At 51.8% G+C, this 17320-nt stretch overlaps 2 protein-coding genes across 2 annotated transcripts; one reads left to right on the top strand and one right to left on the bottom strand.

Moving 5' to 3' along the window:
* Positions 1-254: 254 nt before the first annotated feature.
* Positions 255-5467, bottom strand: COPS4 (COP9 signalosome subunit 4). The gene is made up of 8 exons (XM_061551726.1): positions 5331-5467; positions 4736-4960; positions 3786-4043; positions 3352-3459; positions 2780-2861; positions 2161-2292; positions 1515-1768; positions 255-1041 (listed from the first exon to the last, which is right to left on the bottom strand). The coding sequence occupies exons 1-8, from the start codon at positions 5412-5414 to the stop codon at positions 961-963; spliced, it is 1224 nt and encodes a 407-aa protein (XP_061407710.1). The 5' UTR covers positions 5415-5467; the 3' UTR covers positions 255-960.
* NOP9 (NOP9 nucleolar protein) lies at positions 5366-16991 on the top strand. Its single transcript, XM_061551724.1, is given in 13 exon segments — positions 5366-5459; positions 9943-9996; positions 10580-10736; positions 11151-11368; positions 11370-11787; positions 12328-12441; positions 12848-12968; positions 13422-13611; positions 13747-13887; positions 14329-14445; positions 14725-14928; positions 15949-16054; positions 16236-16991. Coding segments are annotated over 11 exon segments (1923 nt in total). The 5' UTR covers positions 5366-5459; positions 9943-9996; positions 10580-10597; the 3' UTR covers positions 16391-16991.
* Positions 16992-17320: the final 329 nt, after the last annotated feature.

Below are 17320 nucleotides of genomic sequence, written 5' to 3'. Positions count from 1 at the left end.
TTAACTCTGCAACAAGTGGCAAAGGAAGGTCACAAACACTTTGGCTGCATTGTAATGACACCCCAATCACGCTACAATAAACTCAAGATATTGCCCCATATTTCCACCTGATAATTGGTACGTGATGTGAAACGGGATGCCATGTGTTACATTACAATGGCAGGAAATGTTATTCTGAACGACAGAGGCATGCGATGAGGTAACAGGATTGGCTTCCAAAGGCTCAAACACAGGACCAGTGATAAGACATGCAATAGACTGGGTAACTCATTTTAATAAAAGCAACTTGCAAATGCATAATTTTACAGAAGATGCAACCTTTGTGAGACAGATCGGTGGGTGCTTAGTAATAAGTGTGCCATCTGCTGAAAACACAAATTGGCAATACAACAAGACCTGTGTAAGTAAAGACCATGTGAATACCACCAGACCAACCAGATTCACTTGTGCCTCAAAATAAATACTGCATATAAACAGCGCATCCCAGGTCAAGGGTCAGGGGAGCCCACTTGAGAGTTATTTATTCCAGGACATCATCGTTTTTGGCTCCATTAAATAATAACTCTGGCTCAAACGTTGAAGGTTAACCAAGCTTTATGTGGCACTAATTTCCATCATGAGGCAGTGGTAGAATTCCACATTTCTATGGCAGGGTCAATCTATCCATAGAACTGTGGTACTCATTTTATCATCCACGGAGAGATGATGGGCTGAGTTGACTCCTAAACTTTGACCTCCCAAACATTCTTACTTTTGAGTTGGGCACTTCTGCTGAAACATCACCAGCCAGGTTCAACTAAACAGCTACAGAAACCTAGACGTGGTGTGGAGAGTGAAAGCGACGAGTCTTTCAGTGCTGTCAGATGACAGAGTGCGGGTGGTGAAGGTGGCGCTCTCAGGGGCCCCACCAAGCGAGCCTCGTGTCCACCCTCCCAGCGCAGGGAGCGCCGCCGGCCCGCATCACTGCGCCATCTCCGTCTCCATGGCACGCGCCGTCCACTCGGGGGCGTGCTGCGTGATCTTCTCCAGCAGCGTGTTCACCTGCGCACACAAACGTGCTTAGACAATAAGATAAAGTTTCCCCCTATAACCTCAACAGACATTTGGGGCAAGTGCTGGTATGGCACGGGAGGGGGTGGGTCGCCAGCACCACGCCTGGCCACCTTTGTCTCTCTAGCGGCAATGTTACATGTCGCACAAGGTACTCATTTAAGGTTCAGTCGACCGAGAGAAGGCCCAGGACCAGTTCAGATAATCGTCAATTGTGTTGGCCGTGAGAGGGAATGGAACTTGGGTCTCCGGGTTCGTAGCACAAGACACGAACGACTACACTGCCGCTCTACACACACGAGCGCTTAAAACACGCGCCTGCCGTGCATCGCGATAGTGGAGGTGGCTTCCGAGGCTTGAGGCATCGATATATGAATTCAAATATATTTCAGCCACGACACGTGCATGGAATGGATAATCACGATCATGCATAGTCACAGGGACGCGTAGGCCGCCCGCCTTGCCTGGAAGCACAGGGATTGGATTTGCTTGTCCCACGTGGGCAGGGGCTCCCGCGACTCGAAGTGCACGATGCCGTCGATCTGGTCCACGACGCCGGCCATGCGGCCCTCGGTGATCATCTGTGACGCGATCTTCTCCGCCTTCTCGGGTGGGATCTCCAGCAGGGCGCCCAGCTCCGAGAACGTGATATTGTTGTACAGCTTGCTGGCCGACAGCAGGTTGTGCTCTATAACCGCACGGTCCAGGATGCTGGAGCCTGTACACGCCAGAGTGAAGATGCAGTGAGGGTCCCGCTCATCCGTGATTGCACAGAGAATTACGTCTGTATTTTGTTTGTGAATCAAACCACTGTGCAACCACACTCTATCAACATACTTTGCTTATCCGTGAAGACTGCAGGGGCAAGTGCTGTTGGTGAGCACCTATTAAGGCCGGCAAGGCAAACGATATGGTGGTGGGGCCAGCACCCTGCCATTGTCCCTCTCATGCTAATGTAAACAATGTGCACCAGTGATATAATTCGAGCCAAGGGGAAGCAGAGGGCATGCTCAGATAACACTTGCCCGCTATGTTATCTGTGGCAAGGGGTTGCTGGGTTTGTGGCACAGTGTGCCAACTGCTGCACCACAGCTCTTGTGCCCCTCTCACCGTCTGCTGTGGTGGCCTTCTGGTGCGGGGCGAGTTCGGCTGAGAACTCGTGCAACTGCCCGCTGCGGATGATCCGGTCGAGGTACATCTTCTCCAGTATGCCGTGGGCTGCCAGCTGCTGGCACCGCTCGTCTGGTGAAGACACAGCCAAGGACAGAATGCATGGTCACACACGGCAATATTCAACAACGAGGAGGCGATTTCAACGTAATACCTACATTTGTGCCCGCACACCTATACGACTATTTACGTACGTGATTACGCCCTGACAGCTTGGCGACTTATCTCAGAAGTACCAGCCCCATGCTGCAATCGCAGGGTTTATAGAGTGATCAGTACTCACTGCTGTAGCTCTCCTCACATTAACCCCACAACAACAAGCAGAGCGCCGGGTGGTTAAAACGTGAGGTGGCCAGATGGACATCACAGGTTGTGCATCTGCCAGTTATCTTGGTCAACCCATAACAGATGGGTGTGTCCTGTGACTTCTTGCCAATGAGTCTCCGACACTTCATGTGGCCACAAAGTACACCTACCCTGGCACACGTGCCGTTGTGACGTTACTGCCACCTAATGACGAACAACGGTTGTTGTGCGAGAGACACGTGTGCGACCACACCTTTAAACAGCGTGGCGAGCATGCGTGACCGCTGCTGTCCAGCGGAAGCCAAGATGGTGCAGTGCAGTGCATGCTTGAGGGCCTGACAAAAGACAAAGCACCCTCTCAGTCACCGAGCTGCCTGTCAGGGCAAACGCTGTAACACCAATCACGTTCAAACACGGCAAACAAGGTGGTGGTGGGGCCAGCCCCACGCAAGACCGACTGCTTTTCTCTCTCCAACGCCGATGCTGACCACACCAGATGATACTTTTAGGTTTAATTAAACAGGTCAGGTTAAATAAGTCATTAAGAGATGTCCAGCAGTAAGATATATGTGAAAAAGTTTTAAAGTCTTGGGCAAAATGTATCTCCATACTCAGGGTGCTCATCTCTGTTGGTGGCCAGTTTCAGAAAATCCATAGTCTATATTTCGATGGCAGAGAAAAATATACAGACTAAAAAATTATAGTGGAATGCTGAATGTAAACATCAGTTTTCCCAATAGATTAACTAATTGTCTGCCTCCCTGCTGTGACCTGATATTGCAAACATGTGAAATCACAATTGTGGGTCACCGCTATTCCAGGTACCTGCAGACGCTCCTCCTCCGCCACGAGGGGCTTGTAGGAGAGCTCGTTGTAGCGCTGCGCAGCCTCAATAAACTTGCGCCTGTAGTCCAGCACACGGGCATAGCAGACCTGTACTCGCGGGCACACAAAGACAGACATATGTGCACAAACATTCTCCGATTATACTGGTCAGAGTGTTACGAAGAGCGATGACATAAAGAGGCATATATAATGAGCATGTCTTATATAAACTATAGAGGCAGAGGAGAATATGAAGGATGTGGTGAGATGATGCGCGATACATGCAAACGTTACCTCAAGGATAATTGAATGAAACAGACAATAAAACTTAAAAAGGCAATACAAACTAGATGGCGGCCACACTCGGAGCGCGCTGTGCGCCCCACCGTGGCAGCCACGCGAGCGAGCAGGGCGAGAGCCACCGCGGCATGCACCTTGTAGTGGATCTGCAGCAGGGGGCTGGCCGACTCGTTCTGCAGCAGCGACGCACGATTGATGAAGGCCTCGGCCTGCACGGGGTCATCGTCCTCCAGGTAGAGGCGTGCAATCTTCAGGTACGTCTCCAGCTTGTAGTCGGTGCTGTAGTGTTTCTGCCCCGTCTCCAGCGGGATTCCCACCAGCACCTGCGCCGCATTGCGCCAGTCCTGCTCGCGCTCGTAGATGCTGGCCACGTGTTGCCGGATGCTGGCGACCTGCACGCCACCATTCCATCGCAGCCTTCCTTCAGTTTTCATCGCACAACACACGAGAGCGTGACGGGAGTGAAGAACTAGAATGAGGTAGAACTGTGCATGATGCAGGGGGATGCGAGGAGGTTGAGAGACGTATTCCATTACTCGGGCGTGCACTTCATGGAATACACAAACCACTTTGAAAAATGGTGGGAATTTTTTGTTAAAAGTGTAAAGTCTTGGTGTTAATGTATGGGCCAACAATGTATTGAGAAAATAAGTATAAAGCCATTCAGGGCTTATGGAGGAATTTTATGACGGGATAGGGCAAGCAATTAGGAAGTCTTAAATTTAATGCGGCAAGAGTGCATTGTATATGCATTCATGAAGAGGGGGGTGACGAATACAAAGCCAGATGGTGGGTCACTATGAGCGCGTGTTGACTGCACAGGAGCTGTGTTTTGGTAGAAGAAAGCAATGGCGAACAGTCGGCCTCAACATCACTGTGCCATAGTGACTTCTTCGTGACTGACCATGTCACCATGGCCAGTCACATGCTGACTGTCGACTTCAACGTCTTACATCCGTTCAGGAAGGAACCATAATCACAAACTGCCCCCCCCCCCCGCTCAAGTGCAAGGTGATGCTCATCTCCCACCGCGCTACTCGCAAGCATCTCAACGTCCCACGCGGCCGCGGGAGGCAAGCGGCACCTGCTCCTCGAAGCTGATGACGCGCGGCTGGATCTTGTCCAGGGCGTGGTGGGACACCTCCTTGGAGACGGGGTCCGGCAGGCGCGCCAGGTGGCCCGTGAAGTCGGACAGCAGCTGGCGCGATATCACCAGGCTCACGTTCTCATTCACCATCGCCTCCACAAACGCCTTCAGGCCCTCGGCCTGGTCCTCGGGGCCCGGGGCGGCCACGGCTCGCTCGAGCACCTGCGAGGCGCGCGGGCCGAGACGACAAAACTCAGCCGTCAGCCGGGGCCAGAGGGAGCCAGCGGCGTGTGGCGCGTGCCACTGTGTGCGCGCGTGTCAGTGCGGGCGCGTGTTTGTATGCACTGTACGTTAGACTTCTTTCGCACCGTACGTAGCCAACCGTGCTAGTCGGTGGTGCGAAAGTGTGTTGCGTGTTAGGATGTTGATGGTGTATAGTGGTGATGATGTTGATGGTGTATAGTGCTTAGGATGTTGATGCCGGTGGGGTGCAGTGTTGTTGTTGGTGATGGAGTGCCGTGCTGTTGAGTGCCAGGCACGCTGTGGATGTCGACGAGGAGCTGCTGCTGCTGCGAGCCGGAGCCCCCCTCACCTGGCGGTACCTCCCCGCCAGGTCCTTGTGCGAGCCGCTCGACGACACCAGAGACGCGAGCTCCTGCCGCACAGACGCCGCCATCTTCGCAAGCGTGACGTCAAGCGTCTCGATGACGTCATGTCACCGGTAACGGACTCGCACCACCCCCACACACAAATGACATCACCAAATGTGACGTCATCCGAAGCGTGTCGTTTGCCGTGAGTTAACAAACAATTATTGTTCTTCTTCTTGTTTCTTTCGGTAAAGTCACGTAGAAGGGAAGTAATAAAATAATAAAAATAAAACATAATAAAACAATTCTCACGACGTTTCGGCTACAACGCAAGCAGCCGTCTTCAGGTGAAGAATGAGACACTACCAAACTAGGAGCTTATATATAAGCTGCATTGGGGGTTGAAGAGCGCCTTAACAAAAAGAATGTGCATGTGAAGAGGAATTTAGCATATTCATGGAAAATGCGTAGGCGTTGGGCGGGGGGGTGTCAAAGTCATATTATGCCCATGCATTATGCAGGATCAGCAGCAACCAAGGGGGGTGCAGGGATTAGCAGTAACAAAGGAAAGGAATGTTAATGATATGTAGCTGCAGTTACTCAACAACCACGTAGAAAACTAAAGTATAAACTACATAAAAAACTAAAGTATAAACTGCATCGCACCATCAGTATACTTACTATACTCTATAATAAGCTGAGTTACTAACAGCAAGTAATACATTACAATTCTACCTCGTAAAAATTCTGTAATATGCTTCCATCTAAACCTTATTCTCTTACATCACACGAGCATATACCGTACTATATACTGCCATAGATAAACCCAACATTAAATTATATACTGTATTGCTGTAAACCAACCTATATCTTATACATTTAATATAACACTATGTATTATTCTACACACCCTAATGTGTATCGAAATGGTTTATTACGTCCTTCCAATGATTGCTGAGCCAGAATCCATCTTCTCGGTTAAAATTGTCTCTGTGTTTGTATATGTGGATCGCCTCATGAACGAATCTCTCATGATAGCCAGATGGCTTGCAGAGAACCTCTGTCTTGGAGAAGTCAATATCATGTGAGCCCACTGAGTTGTAACAGTGATCTGCCACGGCTGAGGTGTTGGTCCTACCGTGTTTCAGGTCAGCTTTATGTTCACGGATGCGGTCCGAGACATGTCGTTTGGTTTCCCCAATGTAACTGCTACCACAGAGGCAACTTAGTTTGTAGACGCCAGGGTACTGTATGTCTGGAACCACATCTTTTACAGACGGTACCAGATCACGGATTTTATGTACTGTGTTGAATCGGACCTGGATCTTGTGTTTAATCAGGATTTTGGAGATCTTTTTTGTGACCCCAGCAATGTAGGGTAAGGTGATGGTCTTGAAAGGCTCCTCAACAGGATCCTTCTTGATGGTTGGAGTGATGGCTTTGCGGATTGTATAGTCGGAGTAACCATTTGCCTTAAGAGCTTGGCGTACGTGTTTGAGTTCACTGGAAATGTGTTCATGGTCGGAGATGCATTGGGCTCTATGATATAGAGTCTTGATGAGGGAATTCTTCTGGGATGGATGGTGGTGGGAATCCGGTTTTAGATAAGCATCCGTGTGGGTGGCTTTCCTGTAGACAGAGTGGCTCATTGAACCATCAGGTCTCCTTTTGATTAGGACATCCAAAAAGGGTAGCTTGCCATCATTTTCGACTTCCATGGTGAATCTGATGGCTGGGTGTATGGAATTGATGTGGTCGAGAAATTGGTCTAGAGCAGGCCGGCCATGTGGCCAGATGACAAAAGTGTCGTCTACGTACCTCTTCCATAAGGTCGGGCGTAGAGTGGCAGTCTGGATAGCGTCCGTCTCAAATTTCTCCATGAAGATGTTGGCTACAACCGGAGATAGGGGGGAGCCCATTGGGGTGCCCTCAATTTGCTTGTAGAAGGTTCCATTCCAGGTGAAGTATGTATTGGTTAAGCAGTGTCTCACCAGGGGGGGTACCCCAGCATTCAGTCCTTGATGAACCAAGTCTTCAATGATTGCGATGGTGTCAGGCACAGGTACCTTGGTGAACAAGGAAACCACATCAAAACTGACAAGCAGGTCGTCTGGGGACAGGGCAATCCCCTTGATTGTCGATACCAGGTCAGTAGAGTTTAGTACTGCAGAGGTGGTTTTTCCAGTGAAAGGCCGTAGGATTTCGGACAAAAAACGAGCCAGTTTGTAAGTGGGGGAGTTGATAGTAGAGACAATGGGACGAAGAGGTGTATCTTCTTTATGTATCTTTGGCAAGCCGTACAATCTTGGTGGTCTGGCTGCAGAAGGTTTCAACGAGAACTGTTTGGTCTGATCAATTAATGCGGTTGAAGCAGAAATGATGTTGTTGGTTTTGGAGACGAGGCTGTTGGTGGGGTCTCTTTTTATTTTTGTATAGCTGCCGTCGTTTAATAGTTCTTGAATTTTGTTGTTGTATTCTATTTTGTCCATGATGACAGTGGCATTGCCTTTGTCGGCTGAGAGGATGACAATGTCATCCCTCTTTTTTAATTGAGCTAATTCAAAACGCTCCTCTTTGCTGATGTTGCTAGCTGGCATCTTAGCTTTTTTGAGGGTTACAGAGATTTCAGATCTTGCTACGTCTGCAGCGATGTGACTCAAGCCCTTGAGAGCTACATCTACTCGAAGAGGTACGTAGACGACACTTTTGTCATCTGGCCACATGGCCGGCCTGCTCTAGACCAATTTCTCGACCACATCAATTCCATACACCCAGCCATCAGATTCACCATGGAAGTCGAAAATGATGGCAAGCTACCCTTTTTGGATGTCCTAATCAAAAGGAGACCTGATGGTTCAATGAGCCACTCTGTCTACAGGAAAGCCACCCACACGGATGCTTATCTAAAACCGGATTCCCACCACCATCCATCCCAGAAGAATTCCCTCATCAAGACTCTATATCATAGAGCCCAATGCATCTCCGACCATGAACACATTTCCAGTGAACTCAAACACGTACGCCAAGCTCTTAAGGCAAATGGTTACTCCGACTATACAATCCGCAAAGCCATCACTCCAACCATCAAGAAGGATCCTGTTGAGGAGCCTTTCAAGACCATCACCTTACCCTACATTGCTGGGGTCACAAAAAAGATCTCCAAAATCCTGATTAAACACAAGATCCAGGTCCGATTCAACACAGTACATAAAATCCGTGATCTGGTACCGTCTGTAAAAGATGTGGTTCCAGACATACAGTACCCTGGCGTCTACAAACTAAGTTGCCTCTGTGGTAGCAGTTACATTGGGGAAACCAAACGACATGTCTCGGACCGCATCCGTGAACATAAAGCTGACCTGAAACACGGTAGGACCAACACCTCAGCCGTGGCAGATCACTGTTACAACTCAGTGGGCTCACATGATATTGACTTCTCCAAGACAGAGGTTCTCTGCAAGCCATCTGGCTATCATGAGAGATTCGTTCATGAGGCGATCCACATATACAAACACAGAGACAATTTTAACCGAGAAGATGGATTCTGGCTCAGCAATCATTGGAAGGACGTAATAAACCATTTCGATACACATTAGGGTGTGTAGAATAATACATAGTGTTATATTAAATGTATAAGATATAGGTTGGTTTACAGCAATACAGTATATAATTTAATGTTGGGTTTATCTATGGCAGTATATAGTACGGTATATGCTCGTGTGATGTAAGAGAATAAGGTTTAGATGGAAGCATATTACATAATTTTTACGAGGTAGAATTGTAATGTATTACTTGCTGTTAGTAACTCAGCTTATTATAGAGTATAGTAAGTATACTGATGGTGCGATGCAGTTTATACTTTAGTTTTTTATGTAGTTTATACTTTAGTTTTCTACGTGGTTGTTGAGTAACTGCAGCTACATATCATTAACATTCCTTTCCTTTGTTACTGCTAATCCCTGCACCCCCCTTGGTTGCTGCTGATCCTGCATAATGCATGGGCATAATATGACTTTGACACCCCCCCGCCCAACGCCTACGCATTTTCCATGAATATGCTAAATTCCTCTTCACATGCACATTCTTTTTGTTAAGGCGCTCTTCAACCCCCAATGCAGCTTATATATAAGCTCCTAGTTTGGTAGTGTCTCATTCTTCACCTGAAGACGGCTGCTTGCGTTGTAGCCGAAACGTCGTGAGAATTGTTTTATTATGTTTTATTTTTATTATTTTATTACTTCCCTTCTACGTGACTTTACCGAAAGAAACAAGAAGATGAATCCCTGCAGTCACGAAAGCTTTAAATCGAAATTTAAACAATTATTGTTTTCGATTTGAAGCTTTCGTGACTAATTGTTTTAATGTGTTTAATAAATCCGCCTTGTCGACACCAACGTCGTTAACTTGTTGTCACTAAGTTTAATTTAAAACTGCACGTGGTAATACGGTGTAAATTCAATGTTTCTGTTTGGTCGATCTTTTTTTTGTAGAGAAAAGTTGTTTTATGCTGTTCCTTGTTAATTAAATGAAATTATTCTGAAAAAAGTGATTTTATACCGCGCTGTAAATTTACACAACCTGCGAGGTGACGTCATCACTACATCCGGGGCACAGCGCGACCCCTGACCCGAACGGCGTGGCTCACGGTGCAGACACGAGGAGCCGAGCGTGAGTGCGGGACAGAGACGAACACTCTCCTCACCACCACCACCACACTCACCTCACTCACCTTACACTCACCTCACTCTACACTCCTCACCACCACACTCACCTCACTCTCCTCACCACCACACTCACCACCACACTCACCTCACTCTCCTCACCACCACCACACTCACCTTACTCACCATCACCACTCTCCTCACCTTACACTCACCTCACTCTCCTCACCTTACACTCACCTCACTCTCCTCACCTTACACTCACCACCACCACTCTCCACTCTCCTCACCACTCTCCTCACCTTACACTCCTCACCACCACACTCACCTTACACTCACCACCACACTTACCATCACACTCGCTCACCTTACACTTAACCACCACACAAGACAGGATCCCCCGTGTCGCCTGTAACACCACTACACTCACCACCACACTCACCACACTCACCCCTACAATCACACCAGGCATGACGCTCAATACACTCACCTCACCGCATTCATCAAACTGGACCCATTCATACCACACGGACATTCATCTCAACACACTCGGCTCACACTGACCCCTGCCGTGTTCTCTGTGTGTGTAGGGTGTGCAGGGCGTGAGAATGGCTGCTGCTGCTGCAGGAGCGGGCCCCGCGCCGGGTCCCGGCCGCCCCGCCGTGCCCGCGGAGCTGGGCGCCTACCTGCGGCGCGCCGGCGAGGCGCTGCTGCTGCCGGAGGGCTTCCCCGGCACCGGCGAGCAGGGTGGGTGGGCGGCTGCGTGCCACGGCCAGCGTGCACCCCCACCCGCATGGCCCACCCGCATGGCCCACCCGCATGGCCCACTCGAATCGCTCTCCCGTGGCGCACCGTAGGCTTTCTGTGGCTAACCTTCTGTGCTCATGTGCGCCGAGTTATTTGTGCTGCGCTCTGTCGACAACCGCTACATTCTATGAAATCAGAATATTTATTCATACTGGAGGAATCCGATGAGCTATAAAGCTCTTTTCACAAATGTCCAGTAGGGGCAGGCCAGAACGTTACAACAACAAACAATACAAAACACGATCGGAGTGCAAAGTATAGGAACGATAAACAATTTGAAAAAGTATATACAAATGAAACTAAACTTTTTAAAATCTAAGTTGCACGCTGCGTTGTGTGCACGTGTGAGAGCAGTCCTCTTCGTGGAGAACGTCCTGACGGAGGTGCGTGGCCACGAGCTGCCCGTGGCCATGGACCCCGTGCTGGGCCCCCTGCTGGAGCGGCTGCTGGAGGCCGCGGGCGCGGGCGCCGCGGGCCGCGTGTTGGCCGCCCTGCGCGCCGCGCTGCTCTCCGCCTGCACGCACCGCTCGGCGGCGCACGTCCTGCAGACGGCGCTCACGCGGTGCTCGCGCCGTCGCGCAGGCCCCCGCGTCAGAGTCGGGCGGCGATGCTCGGCAGCGGCCGCCGCGCAAGCGCCGGCGAGCCGTCGCCGCGCGGGACGGCGACGAGCAGGAAGACGGCGACGAGGAGGGAGACGGCGACGAGCAGGGAGACGGCGACGTGGTTCGCTTGCACGAGGAGGTGGTGGGCATCGCCGAGGCGCTGGGTCAGGACGACGAGGAGGAGGAGGAAGGGCCGGCGGGTGTCGCCGCTGGGCTGGAGGAGGAGGAGGAGGAGAAGCCGCGTGGCGGGCGCTTCCTGCGGTGTGCGCGCGACGTGCGAGGCAGCCACGTGCTGCGCTCACTGCTGCAGGTGCTGGGCGGCGTCGCGCTGCGCAGCGCGGCCGCCGGGGCCAAGCACACGGCGGCCAGCGGCGCCACCACGCACAAGGGTGTGTGTGTGTGTCCCTGCTCACAGCCAACATCGGTGATGAATGTTTGAACTGGTCCTGGACCTCCATAAGATCAACTCGGCCTTGAATTAGTAGTTGTTGCAGTGTTTAATCATCATCATTGTGATGATGACGCCCGGACGTATTACTGGCCACCCACCCGCTTGTCCGGCGTGCCGGCCTTAATAGGTGCTCGTTAACAACACAAGGACGCTGCTGGGCAGTTTGAGGCAGTCGCTTTCCAGCAACAGCTGAGGGCAAATCAGTGACGCTCGCAACAGTGAGCGGAGTGCTAGTGGGCTAAAACCCAGAAAGTTGGCACAGTGGGGAGCACAGGTGGTGCATCTGCCAGTCATCTCATTCGGTCGAGCTGCCAGCGAGCCTTCCACACGGCATGTGATCGTCTCAAGGTGCACCTTACCTGGCATAAGAGCTGTGGTGACGTCATCGCCACATAGGGCTGTTGTGTGCGTGTGTATATGCACGTGCTGGGTGTGTGCTGCTGCCGAGTGACTCGCGTGCCGTGTGATGTTTGTGCAGGCGAGGGCCGTGGGTCTCAGTCAGATGCAGCGCCCGTGCTCTTCCCGGTTCCTCCGAGTTTCCGCCCGGCGCTGCGCTCGCTCATCACCCACGGCCTCCTCCCCAACCTCCTCGGTGAGACCGTGCTCTCCACTAACGAATCGACACGTGCACACAGAGACCTTTTGTTAACAAAGTGGATATAACAGGGCAACCCACCACTTAATTGGGCCGGTATTTCAAAACAACACTGAATTAAAAACAACTCCTATATCCCTCTCAACGAGGGTTTGACTCACGTTCCACCCGGACAGTCCGGAAATTAGCATCGGTGTGCGGGCAGCAGGAATTGATATGTTCGGAGATCCGGTGGCATTGTGTTGAACTTCATTACAGTTTACTGCACATCTCTTGTAGCCCGAGGCTGACTTAAAGAGATTTGTTCTGGTTTGGTCTGCGGTAGAAATGGTGGGAACCCTCATAACAAAGCGTTTGCCCTGCGTGCGTGTATGCTTGTGCATGTGCGGCGTTCCCACCTTAGCGTGCATCCACGAGGAGGCGCCGGCGCTGGTGCTGCAGACGGCGCTGTTGGTGCTCCACACCAGCGATCCCAAGCTGGGGCGCAGGCTCTGCACGTCCCTCCTGGACAGCCTCACGCCCAGGTGAGTGCCACCCACGGCGCCGCCGCCGCTCGACACGACGTCGGATCTTGCAAAGAGTCGCCGCATCTGTTTCCGCAAGTTGAGCGCATCGCGTTGGGGTTTTTAATCGTATCCCAAGCGACGCACGTTGGTACGGGAAGAGAAGTCAGGTTTCCTAGAGAGTGGACTGCAGCAGATTCGCGTGTTTGTGATGAAGTTCACGCATTTTGTGGTTGTGTCATCTAGCACGACGATAGAATCATTGCAGTGATTGTATTTATAAGCAGTTCCAAACTGATGCTCGTTCAGGTTTCCATTCCCCGATTCGATTCTGGAAGCTGTGATACAAAGACACGAGCAGCCTGCCACTGTTTAGCTCTTTGCACTTTCCAATAGCTGCCTCCATCTATTACAAGGAGCATTGGCTCCGTGCTCGTGAAGGATCACCTGTGTGGGTGTGCGTGTGTGTCTCAGCTCCGTGTTGACACTCATGAAGGATCGCGTTGGAAGTCGTGTGCTGGAGCGCATCGTCGAGGTGGGCAACCCCAAACTCCTGCGCCGGCTGCACAAGGAGGCGCTGCAGGGGAAGCTGCTGCCGCTTGCGCTCCACCCCCTGGGCAACTTTGTGGTGCAACGGCTGCTGCAGTGTTGCAGCGAGAAGCTGGTACGCGATCGTGCTGCCCGCACGCGGCCCGCGACGCCGGGTGACCTACGAAGCACGGTCGGTCTCGCCGATTCCTCCGGTCTCCTGCGCTGCCGTCACCACCTCCCCCCCCCGCGCTCCCTGTCTCCGCTGCAGTTTCCCCGGCTGTGTTCCGAGCTGGTGCCGGCCGTGGAGGAGATCATGGCCGAGGGCCACATGGGCGTGGTGACGCGAATCGCGCAGGCCGCCGGGAGACTCGGCGTGCTGCAGAAGGAGTGTCTACAGCAGCTGCTCGCGGTGCGCCCCGCACGAGCCCCAGACGCACGCACACATGCACACATGCACACACGCACACATGCGCACGCATGCACGCACACATGCACACGCACGCATGCACGCACGGGCTCGTGTCACATCCTCGTGGTGCGCTGTGTAAACATCGGCACTGTGCCTTCCCCAAATGTTTTGCTGCTTTTCCTAAACTTGCATTTATTATTGAATAATCGGCAGGAATTGATGTACTTATGCAATTTGTACTAATATTCTGTTTTTTGTGACTTTCTTACCTCTTCTCTACTTTGTACTCCTATCGTTGTTTGTATTGTTTGTTGTAACTTTCTGACCAGCCTCTGCTGGACATCTGTAGACAAAAAGCTTCATAGCTCATCGGATTTCTCCAGGATAAATAAACAAAGATTCTGATTTTATACCTGTGTGTGTGTGCGCCATGATCTGCAGGCTTTCCACTGTGCGGAGAAGTCGCGGAGGAAGAGCTGTGCGCTGCCCTTCGCCTGCCTCGTCACGTGGGACATGCTCTACGGAGAGAGTGGCACTGAGCAGCCAGAGTCCTTTGAGGTGCGTCCTCATCCCCGCATCACCACGGCGTGCCGCGTCCCGTGCCGTGGCGACGGGATTGATTGGCTGTGCAGCGTCTAGCGGAGCCCACATTCACACCCGGGCTGTGACGTGATCTGAGAACTCGGCTCTCTATCGTGAGGTTGCACGATGCCACCCACCGCACCTTGCCTTCGTGAATGTGGGCATGGCATCCTTAACGGGCGCTCTCAGACAACGCTTGGCCTGACAGTCCTGTACCCCCCCCCCCCCCCCCCCCCCATCATTTGCGGTGCGCAGGTGAACTACCACGGCTCGGTGTTGCTGCAGGTCCTGCTGGGCTTCTCGGAGCCGGCGCTCGTGTCGAGCAGCCTCCTTGGCCTGCCGTCCGCCCAGCTCTCTGCGCTCTGCTGCTGCGCCGCGGGAAGCCACGTGATCGACGCATTCATGGGCAGTGGCACCGTGTCGCGCAAGCACAAGGGCAAGCTACTGCAGCAGCTCAAGGTAACCACGCTGTTCGGTCGCAAAATCACAACAGTTTGACTGCCCCTAGAGCGACAGCCTGAACGGGCACTCTCTCTCGCTCACACACAGAGCTGCTTCAACGTAGAACAGTCTCCCAGACGCACTAACATGTGCCTCCAGTCTCAGCTTAGTTGAATCTCCAATTAAAACTCGCACCACATCTGCAACTGTTACAGATAGAGTGCATTCCTCATGAACCGATGGCGTCCACCTGGCCTGTGCATCCTGGGATATCCAGCACGGAGCTGAAGCTTCCTTGATGAGAAGTGACCGTTGCGAGTGGAAGCTGATCACTCGAGTGCGCTGCCGTAATGTCTTTAATGACCCCACTGGGGTCCATCTGCTCTCCATGTGCACATCACCAACACTGGTGAGGTGCAGAGGCTCCCCATGTATCCACACCAAATCTGAACTCTAACCCATAGCAACGCAGAGTCCCGGGAGACTCGCCAAGTGTGTGTACCTGGAGTCCTCTTGCTCAGCTCACCAGTGGAGTCCTCTAACCCCACCTTTGTCGCAATCCCAGTGCGATCTACGCCGTGGTAGACAATACAGGGCCTGGTGTGCAGCAGGGAGAGACTCCAAGGTGACGGTGGCACGTGCTGCCTTGTAGCCAGGAGCTCGGGTTGAGGAAGTGAATTTGCAGTTTTCTTTTCACAAAAACAAAGATTGGATTCACAATGCGTTGAAAATATGAAAAAAACAGCCCCACTTGTTTAAGTTGCTTTTTTTAATTAACCAAGCACTGTGCAGCGTCACATGCTCGTATTTCAGGCGGCGACAAAACGATAAAGTCCCAGCGGCCGGCTCGGCGTGGTCTTGTCGATAGACAAACCTCCAGCGCTCGTTATTAGCCCAGAGAAGAAGGAAGCGTGCGGGGGAATGCAGTGCAGAGTGCATCGACGTGAAGCCGCCGCCGCCGCCGCCAAGGTGAGCGAGGGGCGGATGGAGGCGGCGAGCGTTTGTGGACACGCGCGCTCCGTGTCGGTGCCTCCACAGGACCAGCTCCGCACCCTGGCCACGAATAAACACGGCAGCCGGGTGCTCGACAGACTGTGGGCAAAGAGCGGAGTCAAGCAGCGGGAGGAGGTGGCGCAGGAGCTGGGTGGGTTGACACCTGTACACGCCACTCACCTGTACACGGTGCATCTGTGCATCTCTGGGGTCCCATGCTATCAATGTTTCTCTGGGCTCTGTGAGTCTATGGGGTCTGTGTGGGATGTCTGTATATGTATATGGAACCTGTGAATTTCTGTGGGGTGTGTGTGTGTCTCTGTGGTGTTCAGCCGCATGTTGGACCGATCTGCGCCGTGACCCCATCGGCCGCTTCGTGGTCAGGAACCTGTGCCTGGAGAATTTTGTTCGGCGGCCGGTGGAATGGAGGCAACACCAGGCATCTCAAGAGAAGAAACGCAAGGCCCTGTCTGAGATACTTGAGTAATGGCCGTGGGGCCACCACCGCGCTTGTTGTCCTTCCCCCGCACCTCCGTACGGTGGGAAATAAGTTCTACATACATACAATGGCCCTTGGTCATGAAGCCCAGGAGGACCAACGCTATACTCCATCATCACCATCGTCACCATCGTCACCATCGTCGTTGCCGTGGTCCCAGTCATCAGGGTCCATACATCGGGGACTGCCTGGCAAAATTAAACAATCTGGTGCAGGGAAGCCAAGAAATTCAATATATCAGAATCCTTATTTATCCTGGAGAAATCCGATGAGCTATGAAGCTCTTTTTCACAGACGTCTCACCATGGGAATGTGGCATTGATGTAATTCTCACGACCTCGGGAAGCACGCGTGCATGCCAGCGCTCGTTCACGCTCGGTGACACTCCCGTGCCGAGTGAATACGCGCTGCTCCATGCTGTTAAATAAACCTCGCTCGGTTTTGGAAAGTATTTTTAATGGGTTAAGTTTTCTGCGAGAATATATGCCTGACTTTTGTTAGCGACACGTGTGAATTTTGTACTCGTAAATCGGATCTGTTACTATTACACAGCCACACTTTCTTAAGGCCATTAAACTATACTTCAATGCCGTATTGCAAGTGTTGTTATTTAGTCACAACGATCCCAGATTGAGTTGATGATCTCCAAAGTAATTACACTAAAATAAACTAAAGTTTTCATTATTTATGACCTCAAAATCACCGTATACATTGACATGACCGCGAATATCGTTGACATTTCTCATCTGTAATTATATACTGTACGATGCATATTCTAACAACGCCCCAATTTCACTTCACCCACTTGGCCACGATGGATGTGTGAGGTGGAAGGACCAAGTGCAGCTCTGCACTCCTACTTCCCCAGGCACGAGCGCGGTAAGCCTCCAGCCCTGGGAAATCCTGTCCCGTGTGATG

This window comes from Lethenteron reissneri, chromosome 15 (assembly GCF_015708825.2).
Source record: "Lethenteron reissneri isolate LAM-NWPU_2019-01 chromosome 15, ASM1570882v1, whole genome shotgun sequence".
Lineage (NCBI taxonomy): Eukaryota > Metazoa > Chordata > Hyperoartia > Petromyzontiformes > Petromyzontidae > Lethenteron > Lethenteron reissneri.
This window is presented reverse-complemented; position numbering and strand designations above follow the sequence as displayed.